At 51.0% G+C, this 17,363-nt stretch overlaps 1 protein-coding gene across 1 annotated transcript in view; it reads right to left on the reverse strand.

Moving 5' to 3' along the window:
* Positions 1-17,363, reverse strand: part of ACAP3 (ArfGAP with coiled-coil, ankyrin repeat and PH domains 3) — a 195,796-nt gene that overhangs the window by 23,775 nt on the left and 154,658 nt on the right. The window contains exons 11-21 of the mRNA XM_075018189.1: positions 13,741-13,792; positions 12,086-12,186; positions 10,855-10,966; positions 9,723-9,931; positions 8,430-8,499; positions 8,208-8,302; positions 7,090-7,304; positions 6,107-6,211; positions 5,595-5,690; positions 1,295-1,387; positions 499-719 (exon numbers count right to left, since the gene is read on the reverse strand). Coding sequence (XP_074874290.1) covers positions 499-719; positions 1,295-1,387; positions 5,595-5,690; positions 6,107-6,211; positions 7,090-7,304; positions 8,208-8,302; positions 8,430-8,499; positions 9,723-9,931; positions 10,855-10,966; positions 12,086-12,186; positions 13,741-13,792 — 1,369 coding nt within the window. The remainder of the gene's footprint in view (positions 1-498; positions 720-1,294; positions 1,388-5,594; positions 5,691-6,106; positions 6,212-7,089; positions 7,305-8,207; positions 8,303-8,429; positions 8,500-9,722; positions 9,932-10,854; positions 10,967-12,085; positions 12,187-13,740; positions 13,793-17,363) is intronic.

Consider the following 17,363-nt stretch of genomic DNA (forward strand, 5'->3'; position numbering starts at 1 on the left):
CCTTCTAATTTTTTCCATCCCTGTGTGGAATAAGTTTTGCTATGTGCACCAAGGCATGTGCAAATGTGCACCACTAATAGAGGCACATGCTGCCAGCTGTGGGCTCTCTGCTGATCAGCTGGGCAGCACCTGAATCTCTCCTGGGTTCACCTTACAGGGAACACTGCTACCGGCTGACCTGCAGACAGGTGATGTGCAGGCCTCTCTCTGCCAATGCACCCCGAGTTGGACTTCTGCACCCCCTGCTATCCCAGCACTGACCCCCCACCTTGCCCTTCTGCCAGTGCACCTCCAGCCTGACCGGTTGCACCCACTTTGATTCCAGTTCCTGCACCAACCATTCTGCAGTGCAAACAAACAGCCGCTGACACACTTGGCATCAGAGACAGACTTAGACATAGGACTTCGGGATGTTAACCAGTTATATTATCAGCTCTGGATGCATCACCCCTGCAACCACCCCTGGTCTGCGTAGTCAGTCCTGCCAGTGCTACCTACCCCCATCACAGCTTGAATCAGAGGAGTTTTGTTTTCATCTTCCTCGTTCACCCAGTTGACTTCAGCACCATGGGCCAGAGCCTCCGCCATGACGGGCAGGTTCCTGGCCTGTGCTGCCTTATAAATCAGCAGGCCGGGGTGTAGCTCCCGCAGGTCCTCCAGGTCCGAAGCCTCCTGCTCGATCTCCGCCTCGCCACTGGACTCCTCTGACTCTTCGCACTCTGGAGGTGGGGTGGGGAGGGCACAGAGAGGAGCGATCAGCCAATGGCACAGAAACCAAGCTCTGCCCAGGGGCTCACCCGTTCCCATTCCTTAGGAAACCCCCCCACCCGCGGTGCCAGGTTTATTTTTAGGGGATCACACCCTGAGCACACTGGGTGAAGGGGAAGTATCTTCCCCTCCTGGGACCTCAGGCATGAACAGAACAACTGAGCCAACCAAGGAAGAAACTGGTCAATGCCTGGACAGCTCTGGAGAACGGAGGGAGGAGCAGGGGTATCTAGAGATGCCTTCCCTCACTGGTGTGCCCAGGCATGCGTGGGAATTGCTCCCTTTTCTGGGCCCAGGGAGCGACACGTGGCAGCAGCTGCCCTTGGCAATGCTGTGGGGAGAGCTCTACACCCCTGGACAGCTGCCAGCCCCACAGGGATCGTTATGGAGACATGCCGCTTGGTGAACGTCGGTGCCCCCACTGGGTGCAGTGTGCACCCCAGAGGTGACCTTGAGGCCCATCCGCTGTCATGTTGGGCCTGCAGCGTCACCCTCTCCTGTGTCGCCAGCTCCGTGTCACGCTCACCTTCCTCCGTGACGCTGTCCACCACTGAGCCGAACACCAGGACGTCAGTGCTTCCGTCCGTGCTGCCCCCCAGGCCGCTGTCGCTGCTCAGACCTGCGGGGCCAACAGAAGAGAAACCGAGATCCTTTTAATATGTGGGCAAAGTGCCAGGCCTGCTCGTGGTGCAGCAGGGCACCCATCTCCCCGGGCTGCCCTGCATTTGTGCGACGCTCCGACCTTCTCCACTGCATCTCCTTTTGGCACACGCCCCATGAGGGGATCCTGGAGCCCATGAGGCGGACGGGAGGCAAGCAGCAGCAGCAGAGAGCACCTTACAGAAGGACGTGCAGTGTCCCGAGCCAGTCACCACTACCATCTGCTTTTACCCTTAGCTGCCCTGGCTTCCTCATCCTTAGCGCTCTCCCACCACCCTGCAGGAGTCACTGGCATGTGCTGATCCATCACTTTCCCAGCACTCTGGGCCATTCGTTGAGATGATGTTTCACTTCTGCCAGGCGCTGCCCATCGGCTAATGAACCCTCACGACACTCCTTCCCCCTTGGGCTGCAAAATATCCCAGGGAGGGCAAACACGTCATGGATTTGGAAGTACAAAGAAATTAAGTGACTTGACCAAGGACACGCAGCTTTTCTCCCTTCCCCCACTTCTGCAGAAATGGTAGCTGAGAAATCGCCAAGGGGGCAATGACCGTGGCTGGGAAGAAAGATCTTCAAAGGGATGCTGCCCCCACTAGGGTGGGAGTTAACATACTTTGGTATGTTGTATTTGTTGGGCGGAGTATGCCCCACCCCCACCCCCACCCCCCGCCTCACAGGAACCTCCTCTGGGCTCAGCTCCCAGCTGCTCCATACTTGCCAGCCAAGCCAAGTTTCACTGTCATCTCATTACAACAATTCACTGTTACAGCGAATGGTTTGTGCTTGTCACTTCCCTGGGACTGGGGTGGGAAGGGTTTATCGAGCACGCCCTGCTGGTCAGACAGAGGGAAGTCTACCTCTGCAAAAGCTCCACATCCTGCTCTAGTGCTGGGAGCAAAAGCAGCAGCAGGGGCTAGAACTGAGGTGCAGGTCCCCAAGAAGGACTCCCCTCCTCCCCATCCACTTCCCTAAACTCACCATGACTTGTGCAAGGCTCCCCTTGCCCTCCAAACCCCCTGCCCTCTGCCACACCCTGGAGGCTCCAGGCATGTCCATGCCAGTGGTAAAGCATCACCTCCCTGAGTTTGTAATGCAACTTGCTGCTCAGAGGCTAACCCAGCTGGCAGAGCCACCACAACTGCCCCTGAAGGGTCACACGCCAGTCAGCTTGACCCTCTCCCTAAACCATGCCCCATCCATGGTATCTAGATAGCCCCTGGGACTTTGTTTCTGACCACAAGTGGAGCGGCCCTTATGCAATATCTAGCAAACCCCACAAGGACCATGGCCCATGCATGAAGGAGACACCAGCTGGCTTGGAATGCCAGGGAGCAAAGCCAGGCGCTTAAGCTCTAAGGAGGAGAGTTCTGCCTTTGAGCAGACTGAAGTCTACGTTTGTAGTAAGCACCCTCCTGCCCTCCTGAAAAGGGCAGCAGCTTCTGCTCCCGTCCCGCAGCTAAAGGAGAATCCTCCCAGGTGCATAGGAACCACCAGACTGGATCAGGTCTGAGGTCCATCTGATTTACTAGCCCACCTCAGAAGAAGTTATAAGACAGATGTGGGTTAGTCTGTTCCTCACTGTAGATACGATCCTCATTGCTAATGGTCGGAGGTTTAATATCCTATCTAACATTTGCTGTCGTTAGTTATAACTCACATTATTCTTGATAACCACAACAACATCCCCTGCCTTTGTGAAGAGCTGGCAGAAAAGGATGGTCCATGGAGAGATGGGCCAGAACCAAAATCTTCAGGGTTTGAGTACAGTTGAATTTTGGATCTGGATCCAAATCAAGGTGCAACCTGGGCAACCTGGGCCCTTTTCACCTTCCAATGCTAGGAGTCAGTTATTTCCACCCAGTTACCCCACAACTTCTCATTTCAGGGTTTGGCAGCGGGGAACCATTATTTAAAGATGCAAAGAGGGGCACAGATATGACTCCAGGACGACCTGCAGCTGGCTTGGCCTCCCTTTCAATGCCACACCTTCAGCAATCTTTCATGCTGAATAAAGTACTGGCCAGTTTAAAAGCAACCTTCTGCTCTCGCAATTCCTTTTCAATAGAAAATTCTACAAAGACTTGGCAGCAGACCCAATAAAAACCAAATTCGAGAAAAATAAGGAGAAAAATCAATTGCGGTTAGTTTATAAATGAAGATTTTTTGTGTTAGGCATCTAGTCCCTGTCACTGATCTGTTACATCAGTGTAAAACCAATGATGCAAATGGAATTACGCCAAACTTATATCGGGGGTAACAGGACAGACTGTGGTCCAAGTTTGGAGACTTCAGCCACTCTATTTTTGTTGGTGCTCTTGGTATACCATTGGGAAATTAGTAATAGATTATTTTTAGCAGTGACACAGCAACTTCTGCTCCAGTCCCCCCATTTTTCATAGAGCGATGCACAGTTTTGTCAAGAGCTTCAGTTTAGTATGCAGAGCCAAAGAGTAAGGCGTGATGTCATACTTGTTTAACACAAAGAGGGGAGGTTGATTGATTGTCAATCCACTGTCACTTTCTTGTACACTAACAGTGGAAGTCTGTAAGAGCTGCTAAGCACCTCCCATAGGGCACTTAGTATTGAGCAGGATCAAATCCCAGTACTTTCCCTATATGAAAAATGATGCACTCATAAAAGTGATGGTATAATAGCATCACCTGGTGCCAGATATATTAGGAGTAAGTAAGCTTCCTCCAACTAGCTTGACCAATACAAATCAGTCTTCCCATGACACACACAAAGATATTCCAGGGCTGGTACTCTCCTGAGCCCAGGTAGCCAGTTAGGTTGAATAGAATCAGACGGCAGGTTTGATAAGGGGATAATGCACCCTGAGACACAAAACTGAGACCATCAAACTCATTTCACTTGTGACCTTGAAGCAGGATTTGAGTCCTAGTTGTCAGAGGTGCCCAAAGATCCAGGAAAACCTGCACCATAACTACAGCCAGGAAGGCAGGGAGGGTTATTCTTAGCAGATAGTTTAGTTTAATTTTCCTGCTTTTCCTTATTTCCCCCAAACTTTTTCATTAATCATTTGCTGAAAAATGTCAGTGACTAATCCTTGGCCCCTGGATTGCTTTGGACGAATGCACTGCAGGGGTTTTGACTGGATTAGACCTCCAAGGCTGTTTCTATCCCTTAACTGAATGAGCACAACCCTTCACAACAGTTTCCAGTGTAAGAATTAAAAAGTCACCTTCCATGAATCTTCAGTCATGTTTCATTTTGCATTTGCTGCTTTGGCAAATGTTCCCGCCAGCAAGCTCCTTGCAGCGTTTTGTAGAACATGACCACAAAAAGGAAATGAATGCAGCCAGCCAGGGTAGTTTGTTAACAATGTGAACCAGTGTTGGAGGAAAACTTTACAGAATTCACCGGCTTTGGCCAATATAGGCCCTGGTTCTTCAATTGGGCACACACCTGTGCCTGTGTGCTGCCTCCTTGGCTTCAGCATGAAGCCATGAATGAGCAGGGGCAGAGATCTGAGTAGGGGATTGGGATCCTGTGCACTCTGAGTTAGACTTTGTTCTCAATGACATCAGTGTAAATAAAGAGCAGCTTCCAAGAGGACAATGGAATTACTCCAGATTTACCCTAAGGTAAGTGAGCCACACGTGGCCCATGACATGTACGCAGAATCCTAGGCAGAATCACTAAACTAATCACAGCCACACTCAGCCCTAAACTAATGCTGCATGCACAGAATTGGTCAAACTCCCACTGCCATCAATGGGCACAGTGTCAGGACAACACTGGAATAGTCCAGCACTAACCACCCTGGTAAAAGGATAATTTCAGTTCAGCTCAAAAATTCTGAATCCATGAATTCCTTGAAAACAAGTTTTTCCTGCTCACTGTTAGGACATCTTTAAACCCATACCTCAGCCAGCACTCAAGCACGGGCTTAACTGATTTCAGTGGAACTTCACCTGTACTTTAAGTTAGGTGTGTGCATTGCTGGATCAGAGCCTAATAAAACCTCAGTTGTTTGCCTTCCTAGAGTATCAACCTATCCATCCACGGTTTTCCTACAGTTCCTATCACAATGGTATCTGCATTCCAAGGATGCAATTGCAAAAAATGTATCTAGGCGTTGGTTGTAACAAATCATATCTTTGGGGCTCTTTTGCTGCTAGCTGCTAGGGCATCACCTTACCTCCATCCAGGAGGAATGGCATACCGCTCCCACTGGGACCAATGCCACTCCAGGGGCCAGCTGCCAGCGGGGCCTGCAGAGAGATGTGGCTGGCACCTAAGAGGAAGGTGGACGGAATGTGAGGGGAGTTAATCGTCACAAACACATGAAAAAAAAAAGAAAAAGAAAAAAGAAAAAAGTTAGAAGTAAGACTTGCTAAAAAAATAGAAAAAGCTGGTGAAATGCACAGGTTGGGGATGAAGAGCGCAGCCAAAAGTCCCAGCCACCAAAACACAAACGCTTTGGATTGACTGGAAAGAGAGACAAAAAAAACACCAGTGGAAATAAAAGGGCAATGTGCGCATTAACTCCCCGTCACTCTCCTGAAACATTTCCCCCAGGGGTGTGTGTGTGATTTGGTCACTTCCGCAGTGAGACAGACATCTCGCCGATGGTCAGGTGCAAGGCACGTGTCCTAGAAGAGGTGGGAGCCAAAGACATGCTGGGAGCAGAGCTGTGTGGTCTGTACTTACTGCGTGGTCCTGAGCCGGCACCAGTGTCGAAGTACGAAAAGAGGGAGTCCAGCTCATCAGGGCAGAAGAGAGAGTCTCGCCGGAATTTCCTCTCCAGAGTGGCAGCTGTTTGCAAGGAGAGATTTTTAAATATGTGGGGTGGGACGGAGGGAAGACAACCCCATAGTTGTATTTGCATAATCTGGAAGTCGCATGTGCTTTTGAAGTGTCCAAATCTACCCAGCTAACAAATGAGGAGCATGGAGGAAGTGATAAAATCTCCACCATCCCATTGCATTTTGGTTAGTGAGCAACCCTAGGAAATATGCTGGGGCCCCTGCGTGAAATCAATAAAGGAGCTTTGATCCTAATGGAAGAACAGAACATTGTGGTATAAAGGAAGCAGAATAAGAGGCATAATGGTTCCATCTTCTACTAGTAAGAAGCTTTGTTAGGAAAATACAGCTTGTTAGGAACTTCCATGGGTAACCTGTGCCAAGGATATGGTTGTGCAGTAGGACAGACTGAACCTTTCTAATCTGGAACTCTCTGATCTGGCAAAACCCATAATCCAGCATGATTTTAGTCAGCTGGTCAACCACTTGTCATGGGTTGGCCAAGTTTCCCATGGTCCCATAAAGATTGTTTACAGCCACCAGTCCTGGCTGTCAGTGTTCTGGGCAGTTATTTAGCTCTAATTTATCTCAGAGCCCAGGAAGCAGTGAAAGGGTCAGTAATGTGCTAGACAATATTGACCTCCTGGGGTCCGGCAAATTCTCTCGTACAGCGCCGGTTAGGTCCCGAGAGTACCAGATAAGAAAGTCTCAACCTGTATTAAGTCTTATATGTGCTGCAGACTGCAGCCACTGGGGGAGACAGGGCCATAGCCTGTTTAACAGGTCCAGTATACCTGTGCCCACACACACATGTACACATAAAGGTGGGGATGGAGAGCCAGCTGAAGCATGCGGCATAGGAAAGAAAGGAAGGGGTTCGGTTCCCACCTGACGACAAGGGGGCCGGTGATGCATTTCCTGCCTCGTGCCGGTACTTCCGACGAGCCGTGGGTGCTTTTGTGGTGCTGTTGTGCCGCTGGCATTTCTTCACGCTCCAGCGCCGGGGTTTCCTCTCGTTCTCTGCTAGGACCTCCCCTGTAGGCAGCTTCTTGAGGAACTTCTTCTCCACGTACTTGACCTTGATCCAGGCTTCCTTGTCTTGCCTGAGGGCAGGAAAAAAGTGTTTCCTGTGCTGTGGTGGGAAGGGGCTCATGTACTCCTACCAATGAGAGCGTTCAGCTCTTCTCACACTGTGACTCTCCAAACCCTGACAGCACATGGGGAGGGGATGATCTCCCAGGGCTCCAAGACTGTTCATGCCCTGATTCACAGGAAAAATGTACTACCAGGCTTGCCCCCTGGGGAGGGAGGGGGGGCACAGCAGGGATGTTGCTAAGCTCAGGGTGAGCAAGGCAGAACGCCGTGAGCCTGGTTCCCCAGACCGTGGACCTTCTGCAGCCCAAGTTTTTTGGAATTTATAAATGACTAAGGGAGAGGTGAAGCCGAGAAGAAACAGGAACAAAGAGCCAGGACACTGGGTTCCGTTCCTGGCTCTGCCACTGTCTTACTCCATGGCCTTGGCCATGTTAGTAAAAGAAGAATCTTCCTGTCTGGGCGCTGAATGTCAGGCATATAAACAAATGGCCTGGTTTTCGGAGATGCTGAGCAACCACAGCTGCCAGTGACTTGCAGGCCTAGTCTGGAGGATGTACTCTGGAGTGGCAGCATTGTGAAAGGGCAGATATCAGGGCCTGGCTGGGCAGGTGGGAGCACTTACAAGGATGTGAAGGGAGCAAAAGCCAAGGGGAGTGGGACAACAGGCCCTGTCACAAAGGCCTACACACAGGCCCTGTTTCCAAGAAGCAAAAGGAACAGGCAGTCGAGTGGTTCAGGGTGACTTGTTTCCTGGGGCAGTCAGCAGCAGGCCATGCTGTACAGCTGGCCCATGTAGGGCTAAGTGGATCTCCCGTTCCATTTGGTGACCCCTGCTGGCCTGAACATCCAAGACAGAAGGGTGGGCAGATATCTGCAAACCGGCCTGAGAGCTCCATGGTTCTCCGACTTACCTGGAGCTCCCAGCAGTGGGCTTCTTAAGTCCCAGCTCTTCGCACTGTGCCTCATAAATCTGGTTCATGGTGCTGTTCCCCAGCTCGCACATTAGCTGTGATATACCAAGCGAGGGATAAAGCAGTCAGGAGAGCAGTCATCTTCCCGCTGACCCTCTGCCCCCTGCCAGGGTCCCCCCTCCCCACTTTCTCAGCCTCCTGGCACTGAACAGCAGCACTCACTTTCAGTAACTCCGGCTCCCAGGAATCCAGGGTGAGAGAGCGGACTTTGGAACAGTGAACACCCAGACTCCTAGAGAAAGAGAGATGGAGACAGGTTACAGGCTGCAAAAAAGACTCTGCACAGCAGAGTAGAACAGCTAATGGATCACGGGGTAAAGGGTGTACATAGCAGTTTGGATGTAGGTAGCACAAGGCATTGACTTGGAGAGGGACAGAAACTAACCACATACAAAACTGACTCCTCCCCCAGGAGGGGAAAGGTTTCCCAATTAGTTCTTCAAAAGCAAGAGGCATGCGGCTGTGCTATTTGTCACTGAATCCTTTTTATGTTTATTCTCCCACTTTCACACCATGCTACAAAGCCCAGAATGGAAATAGGTTTCTTTATGTGACACCTGCATTCCACCACAGCATTGTGAGTGCGGGCTTGGTATTGCAGGGTTGTTTGTGAGAGCAGAGTAGATGATCAGATATCCTTTTATTATAGGCTACAGTCCCAATAGTTGAGGCTTTGAATTACATAAGCGCCTATTACACCTTCACCTGCCACATACACAATGTCCTGATTCCTCGCACTTGTTGTCTGGTCACCCTAGAACTGGGCTGCACAGCGCACACATGGTTTATTATTACAGAAGGTGTTTAATATGATTTTTACTAAGTATTCTTATTGTTATTATTAATAATAATACTAATAATAATAACTTGCACATATATAGCACCTTTCACCCCGAGAATCTCAAAGCACTTTATAAAAACATGCAAGAATTATTCCTATTTTAGAAAAGTAGAAAGTGAGGCACTGACAGGGTTAGTCACTTCCGTGGGGTCCCAGAATATGTTATCAGGTGGGAACAGAGTCTACATCTCCTGACTCCCAGTTTTAACCACTAGGTTCTTCTTAAATTCTAGCCCAGGAGAGCTAGCCATAGAGATGATATCAGCTTCTATAACTGTTAAAGAGTTCATGAGTTGGTGTCTGTAAAATGCTCCGTACATGAAAAATGCTAAGTCTTTTTAGCACAGCCCAGGGATTACATTCATGGCACTCTATATTTCACACTGGGGTTTGTGCTGGATCCTTTACACAGATCACTGGTATATATGCTGTAGGTAGAATACATGTGTGGGTATACACAAATACATAGTACCTGTAATGTGTGTGGTGTCCCCCCACACATCAGAGTGTTGTTCTATGTCCTTTGAACCTGGCTATATACATATGACAGACCAGCCCCAAACCAAGCCCCAGGCCCTCAGGCTGGGCAAGCAGCGCACACACGTGCCCAGTACCTGTGGATCCCAGAGCACTCAATGCACAGCAGAATGCCCAGGTTGATACTGGCCCATCGGGGGTCTGTCTGGCCACAGTCACAGCACTGGTCATTTCCAGGGATGCTCTGGACTCTCTGCAGGATGCTCTCCCCCTTCATGCTGCGGTCCCGGGAGTCAGTGGCAGAGTCGATGCTGCTAGTAGAAGGGGAGGCAGTTCGGTCCAGTCTCTGTGGAGAGAGGAGGCGACTAACCGTGTGCACTGCTGCAGAGCCTCTGCCAGCGGACAGAGGGTATGGGGGTTAGGTGCGGTGCAGTCTGAGGATGATGGGTTAGCAAGGAGTAGCTCTGCCATTCCAGTGGGACACTACAATCATGCCAGGGTGCAGCCTTAAAATTCTAGTGTTGGCTTTGTTATATGACAGTCATGGGCAGGGTTCTGTCTAATCTTTTCCGTCCGTGTGCAGAATTAATTTTTTTATGTGTGCCAGGCTTACTAGAAACAAAAACCTAGCTCTGGGTGCTCTGCTAATCAGCTGGGCAGCACTGGAATTTCTCCTGAGCAGCCACAAAAGGGCCCAGCTTACTGGAGCACTGGTCACAGCTGGGAAAAGTCAGCTCGGCAAACCTGAGCTTGTGTCAGCCAAGGGAGAGGAAGGAGGAGGATACAGGGATGCGCTCTGTCTGTTTGGAAATGCGAATGGTGGGAAGTGAATCTTTCACTTGTGCCATTGACTTCTGCCACAAGACGGTGCTACACAGCCCACCCTCCCTCCTCCCCACGAACACACCAAGGCAAACAGGCAGCACACATGGTGTGTAATGTGACGCTGCTTTGTGTTTATTGTGTTTTACCTATAGACAGAACTCTGCTCTGTTCCTTGGCGCAGTACCTCGTGCACTTCAGGGACTCTCTGCAGGGCAGGAGGAAGGTGTGTGTGTGTGGGTGGTGGTTGGGAGGGGGTCAAGACTCACTTCATCGAGCCCCTCACAGCTAGGCGAGATATAACAGTTGCCTTTAGAGCACTGCCGAGGAGAGATTTAGGGCCAGCCATGCCAGGCTCAGCATCTTCCAGCGAACGCTCGCAAGACCCCATGCCCAGGAGTGGCACTGCGAGATGGCGTGCACCTGTCCCTGCCCTACCAGTCTCACCTCGATACAGTAGCTGTCTGGGCTCTCTCGGTAAGCGGAGGCGATGCTGGCCTGAACCGCTTGGATCCAGGCTTGGCGCAGCTTCTCCGAGTCAGCCTGCAGCATGCAGCTCCTGGGTGGGGAGAGGCAGAGCAGAGGGTGGTTGGCATGAGAACACAGGCCATGGGACAGGGGGTCTGGGGAGCTGTGGGGAGGTGCCTGAATTTACGGTAGCCTCCCAGGCTAGCTCCACCCAGGGCAACAACGGTGTGGTTTGGAGACATGTGGTAAAGATGCAGTTCCCAGGTGTGGCGTGGGGCAAAATTAACCCGAGACAAGTTCTCCCTCCTCATCCCGCCGCAGATCACTACAGTCGCGCTGCTCTCGCGCCCCCATCCACATCACGGGGGTGGAACACAGGGATGTGACAGCTCCTCTCCTCAGTATGTGCCTTGATTCCCGCACTCTGGCTGTTCACTGCCCACAAGGCTCACTGGGTTTCGGAGTAGACAGCTCGGTGAGCCCCCCATGCAGCTCCGGCAGGGCAGTGACGCTCCAATGCGCCTTGCATCTCCATGCAGCCTGAGCAGCATCCCCTCAGGCTCAGCCTGCCCTTAAGAGTGACAGCACCACAGCCTCCTGATCAAACACTCAGGCAGCTGAGATGAAATACATTGCGGGTACCCCCAAGCACCTGTACCTCTCGGCTTCCCCTCCCCACACACTCACAACCTTCCCCCTCCCATGCCCCCATTTCCACCCATTCTTTCCCACCTGCTCACACTTCCGCCTCCCATTTGCTGCCCTACTCTTCCCCTCACAATTGGTTCCCTCATCTGCCCCCTCCACTCATCCCCTTCCTTCACCACCACCCATGCCGAAAATCCCTCCACTTCCCAAACACTCCCCACTGCACCCCTCCCTCCACATGTGTGTGCTCCCTACACACTGGTGCTTTTAATGCCACCAGCAGTTGGCTGATCCACACTGGTGACTCAGCTCTTTGTGAGAAGAAGCGGCCAGCCAGGCCCAGACCCATAACATCCCTTCATACATTATTCAGCAATGTCGGCAGCTCCCCATTGCCACGCTGTCACCAAGCTCCACTCAGCATCGGATTGAAGAACACTGCCAGCCAAGGGAACGGCCACAAGGGGGCCACGGGGTCGGAATCTACTTGGCGGGAGTCTTCCAACCACATATACAAGTCACAGCATTGTCGTCCGTGGCCTGGCAGAGCGACCAAACTTACTTGGTGGGCGAGACGACCTCAAAGCAAAATCTTCTCTCTATGTCTTCGCAGGGCTTGACTGTACAGAGCCGCAGGTCTTCCACCACCACCGTGAGGACATCCTGAAAGAAAGAGAGCGGGTGGCTTTACACTCCGGATCCCCATCCTATGCAGGCCTTCCACAGACTTCTTCCCCGCCTCGACAGTTCCCTTCTCAGGAACACTCATTCCTCAGAGTGACCCTCAGAAGGGTCAACACTTTCTGCTGGATTGGGTGGGCAAATCTCAAGGTTGCCAGTTCTCTCATGATGTTTCTGGTGCTTCCAGCCTGTCGCCAGGCTGGAAATCCTTCAATACAGGCTATTGCCTGGTATTTTAGCACGTCCCAAACCGTCAGGGATATAATAACTAGCAGGAGGAACAAGTCAACTGAAGCTGTTCATAACTCAGATACAATTTGTCTTACGGTTTTGACAAAAGGCTGTGTGTGTGCGTGAGAGAGAGAGAGAGACACCACAGGAGAGCTGGAACCATTTTTACAGTGGGGGTGCTCAAAGCCACTGAACTAAACTGTAAACTTTGCATATAATGGAAACCACATCAAGCCAGGAGGTGCTGCAGCCCCCCATCAGCACTCCTAGTTACAGCACCTAGGGGTGACCACAGTCCATCATGTTGTCTCATTGTCTTCTTGTACTTTCCCGTCTGTCTGTCTACATCCATTTTTTACCGCCTGTTGTATATTGAGATTGCAAACACTTTGGGGGCGCAAGCTGTCTCTGATCTCTGTACGGAGCCTAGAACTACAGAGTGTGGGCCGTGACTGGGGCTCCAACTGCCACAGTTATACAAATTAACAACAATCAGAGCGCAGCCTTGGAATTACAAGCTCAGAAGGAAGCCCCAGACCTTGCTGTTGTGCTGGATTTCAGTGTACGACAATGCTGTCTCCCTCCGCTTTTGCTCTCAGGCCAGTCCATGCTAGACTTTAAAGTCAACTATAGATACGCACTTCTAGCTATGGTAATTGCATAGCTAGAATTGAGATGTCTGCAAGCAACTTACCTGGCCATCTTTACAGAGGGAGGTCAATCAAAGAAACTCTCCGGTCGACCTCTCTTACTCCTTGCAATACGGTGGAGTACAGGGTTCGACTGCCAACCCCAGATGGTTTGATTTTGCACGTCCCTACTAAGCATATGAAATTGAACGCTGGAAGATCGACCCTCACCAGGTCGATCTTCTGCGTAGTGAATATGTACCCTCAGACACACACGAAGGAGTAACCAAACCTGCTTTCTGAGGCCTGCTGATTTAGCAGACTGGAATGGAGGCTGCCTCATGAAATCCTCCAGCCCGGTAGAACTGGGTACATGCAACCCAAACATGGGATACCAGACACAGGCAGGAGAAGGCTGTTCAAAACATCACCTCTCAGTTACTCTGCAGCCAGCGAGAATGGGGACATTATAAACACCAGCTGCTCTCCTTTGGTTGTCAGAGCAGCTTGGATTCTGAGTGTAGTGTTATCTGAGAAGAAATTTCAGACTGGGCTTGCTGTGAGACCTTCCTCTGCTCCAATTCTTCTTCCCCCTCTCCCTCCATGGTGCCAGTGTCCCCAGGACTGCAGACAAGTTGGCTAATCTGCTAATGTCATCTGAGAGATGCTCACTGACCTTTAGCTTCTTCTGGTACACCAGCTGGCTGTTCTGGATGGAGAACCACCTCCTGAGGAGAAACAGGAATGACAGAGGCATCAGGGCAAGCCAACAGAGATGAAGCTAAGGTGGGAGAGGCAGCCAAATTTCACCTGCAGAATAATACATCCCCTCTGCACTCACAACCCATGCCATTGCTGTTAGGGCTTGTGGGGAATGCCAGTGAGGGAATATGACCTATTTGCCTCCTGAGAATAAAGAAATGCTTTGTATTGTCCATGACTTGTTGCATTTGGCATTGAGACACTGGGGTGACAAGTGTCCCAGATACTGCTATAGAAAGATTTACACACAGGAAGAAAGAACGAGGGGGAGGGAGAACATCAGACCTGTACACTCAGGTTCTTAAGTCGGCCAGGGCTCTTACCGCCCCAGCCCCACTTGGGAGTTTTGGGGCAGTGGGGAGAAGCCTGGCTGCGGAGCAGTGGTGCCGACAGCCACCAAAGGCCCTGGGGCAAGGTGAGAAGGGGGCCCAGCTCTGTGCTCCAGAAGCGGGAGGGAATTGAGCGGAAGGGGTGGAGCCAAGAGCAGTCACTGGTACTGGCCCTCCCCTAGTTCCCCCCCGGCTCCCCCACAGCCACACATGACCGGAGCAGCGCCGCTGAGGCACTTCAAATAGGTCTGGGGCTCTGGCCACTGCTGCTGCCAAAGTAGCAGCTCTGGGCTCCTTTCAAATTCTGGGCCCAAAAGCAACTTCCCCTGTGCCCGCGCCCCTGCCCCCTGCCACTCAGCAGGCCCACTGAGGGGAGTGGGGCAGGGTGGGGAGGGGAGAACCAAAGACTTCCAGAAGCCTGATTTCAATGGCCCCCAGCGCTGGTGGGCCCATTTGGTGCTGCAGGCAGAGGATGCTCTGTGATGCCTGAGCTCTACCCCCAGCCTTTCACCCCAACCCTAAAATCATTGCCTTTCCCCTGGTTCCACAGGGACTCTGCTCTCCAGTCACAGCCATCTGTGAGGTCATTGCCTCCACCACTTTGCTCCCCAGCCCTGGCCTGTGTGAGAGCACTGCCCCACCCCCAGATCAAGAGCCGTCAGAAGTTGAACAGTTCCATTAGTGGCAATCAGGCCTCTCCGGTTTTCTGACTTCCACCAAAATCCACAGGCTTCTGCCCATGGGTACCTGGAACATTCCCTGGCATGCACAAAAGGATCAGCTGCAGCCTTCGGCAGGGATCCCCTCGGACAGCAGAGTGCCGTTGTATTGAGTTGCCAGGCCTCGCTTCACCTGGCCAAAGACCGCTGGGTCTCTAGATTGAATTGTGAGGTCCATCCATCCATCCCTCGCTTCATGGCTTAGCGTATCACCATGCTATTTCAAGAGCACTTTACAACTGGAGAAACTAAGGCACTGGCACTCCCAGGTTGTGTGCTTTGCCCAAGGTCACAAAGGGTCAGTGACAGAGTTGGGCCTGTAACCCAGGTGTTCTCACTTCAGTCACAAAGACCTCTTTCGTCACTGGGAGGCTGAGGAGCCTGACAGCAATGCATATTGTTACATCCCATGGGGACTGTGTTGAAATACCTAGGCATGCACCCGGGTGAGGGAAGGAGAGAAGAGTGAGGGGCAATTTGATAGCAGCCTTTAGCTTCCTGAAGGAGGGCTATAAAGAGGATGGAGAGAGGCTGTTCTCAGTAGTGACAGATGGCAGAACAACGAGCAATTGGTCCCAAGTTGCAGTGGAGAAGCTCTATATTGGATAACAGGAAAAACTATTTCACCGGAAGTGGGGTGAAGCACTGGAATGGGTTACCTAGACAGGTGGTGGAATCTCCATCCCTAGAGGTTTTTATGTCCTGACTGGGAAGATTTAGTTTGGGTTGATCCTGCTTTAGGCAGGGGGCTGGACTTGATGACTGCCTGAGGTCCCTTCCAGCCCTAGGATTCTATGATTCTATGACTCAAAAGCCTTGAAGGTAGATGTTTTTGGATCACTGGTGTTCAGTACAAACTATGTGGGCCAGACTCTCAAAGGAACCTCCTACATTGTGTTTACAAAATTTGTGCCCCTTCTGTTTGAGCAAAGATAACCCCGCATTTATCGCAAACCCTCTACATAATAATGTTCCTAGGGTTACTCGTTAAGTAAGGACACATGAGTCAGTCTGAAATGCCTGCAGGCTTTGGGCAGTTTTGGGGAAGAAGCCATGCTGCAGCTGCGCTGTAGATGGTGGATTATTTAAAGCCTCTACTACATGTTCAACATGGAAAGGATGTCAGTACCTTGGGAAAACGAGGCAAGAGAGGATTCTATTTTCAGCTCCTTTGCTGCGGCAGCGCTCAGAGATAAAAAGTGCCGACTGTAAAGGGTTTGATGCGTCTGGCAGCAAACAGAGCAGTGCAGGAGCCTGAAGGGCATTCTGCCTGCTTGGAAGCCCCTTTTGATCAGCTGTGAGCGTGTTTGGATCTGCGGCTCTTTGAGCTTCACTTGGTGACAGCCATTCTCTCCAGCAGTGGCAATGACAAATTCTCAAGCAGCTTTGTGGTGATGTGACGCTGAATAGCAGGTTCTCTTCCCCAGCTATTTGATCCTTGGGTGCAGCTCCTCACAGATCTGTCACCTCTTGTTAGGTAGCTTAGGTGGGACATTAGCATCCAGGTGGAGATGTGCTGGAATATGGTGGTGGATCTTATCCTACCCTCTGGAGGTCTTCTTCATCCAGTTTTCTTCTGTATGTTTCTAAGAGGGACTTCTTCCCCAGGGCCCCTTGTAGCTCTGTCTTCCCACCTACAATGAGGGGCATATGTATGGCTGTGAATAGCTGGGGTGTGGGGGAAAATGCATGGCAGTAAATAGTTGCCTTGGCTGATATGGGGCACCATCCTCAGAGCACCTCTGGATCATCAGCACGGGCGAGATGGGCACTCACTTAGAACTGTCCATCTCTGGCCCTAACATTGATGTCCTACAATGTAGGAATTCATCACTAACCTGACACATTCTGGTCCCTCGGGAATCCCTGATGTGCAGAGAATGCATGTGAGTGTCATGCAGATGGTAAGGATTGGGGGTCAGCAACCTCAGACAAACAAATTTAGGACTGAAAAAAAAGCCAAGCTTGAGCTGGAGGCAGAGTTCCCTGTAAGCTGTTCACTTGGGCATGCACCTAAGAAAGATTCAAATGCCACTCAGCTGAATCTGATTCCATCTCATCTGTCTCTAGGAACAAAATCAATCGTTTTGGCACAAAAATACAGGGACATTGTGAGTTGTTTGTTGATTCCAATGAGGCATATCACCATCTATCTGCAGAAATTCCCCTAAACTTGGAGACTTCTAGGTGCACTGCCAGTTGAGAAGGGAAAACATGTGTGAGGCATGGGGGCACTGGTTTGATGTACTAAAACCAGAAACCAGGGGTTTGATTTCTGTTCTGAGCTGCAGCAGAATAAATTTGGCTCGTTGACTATCCCCAGGGTTATGAAGCACACACAAATACTGATTGAGGAAAGAACCAGAAACCCTCTTTGCTTTCACTTCACTTACATCCATGGGTGCTAAGGAGCCTCCAGTGTCAAGCAGGAGGCATTTATTAAACTGCACCCCCAACGGCCCAACCTCTGAAATATTTATAAGTGACTG

This window comes from Carettochelys insculpta, chromosome 23 (genome assembly GCF_033958435.1).
Source record: "Carettochelys insculpta isolate YL-2023 chromosome 23, ASM3395843v1, whole genome shotgun sequence".
NCBI classification, from domain to species: domain Eukaryota; kingdom Metazoa; phylum Chordata; order Testudines; family Carettochelyidae; genus Carettochelys; species Carettochelys insculpta.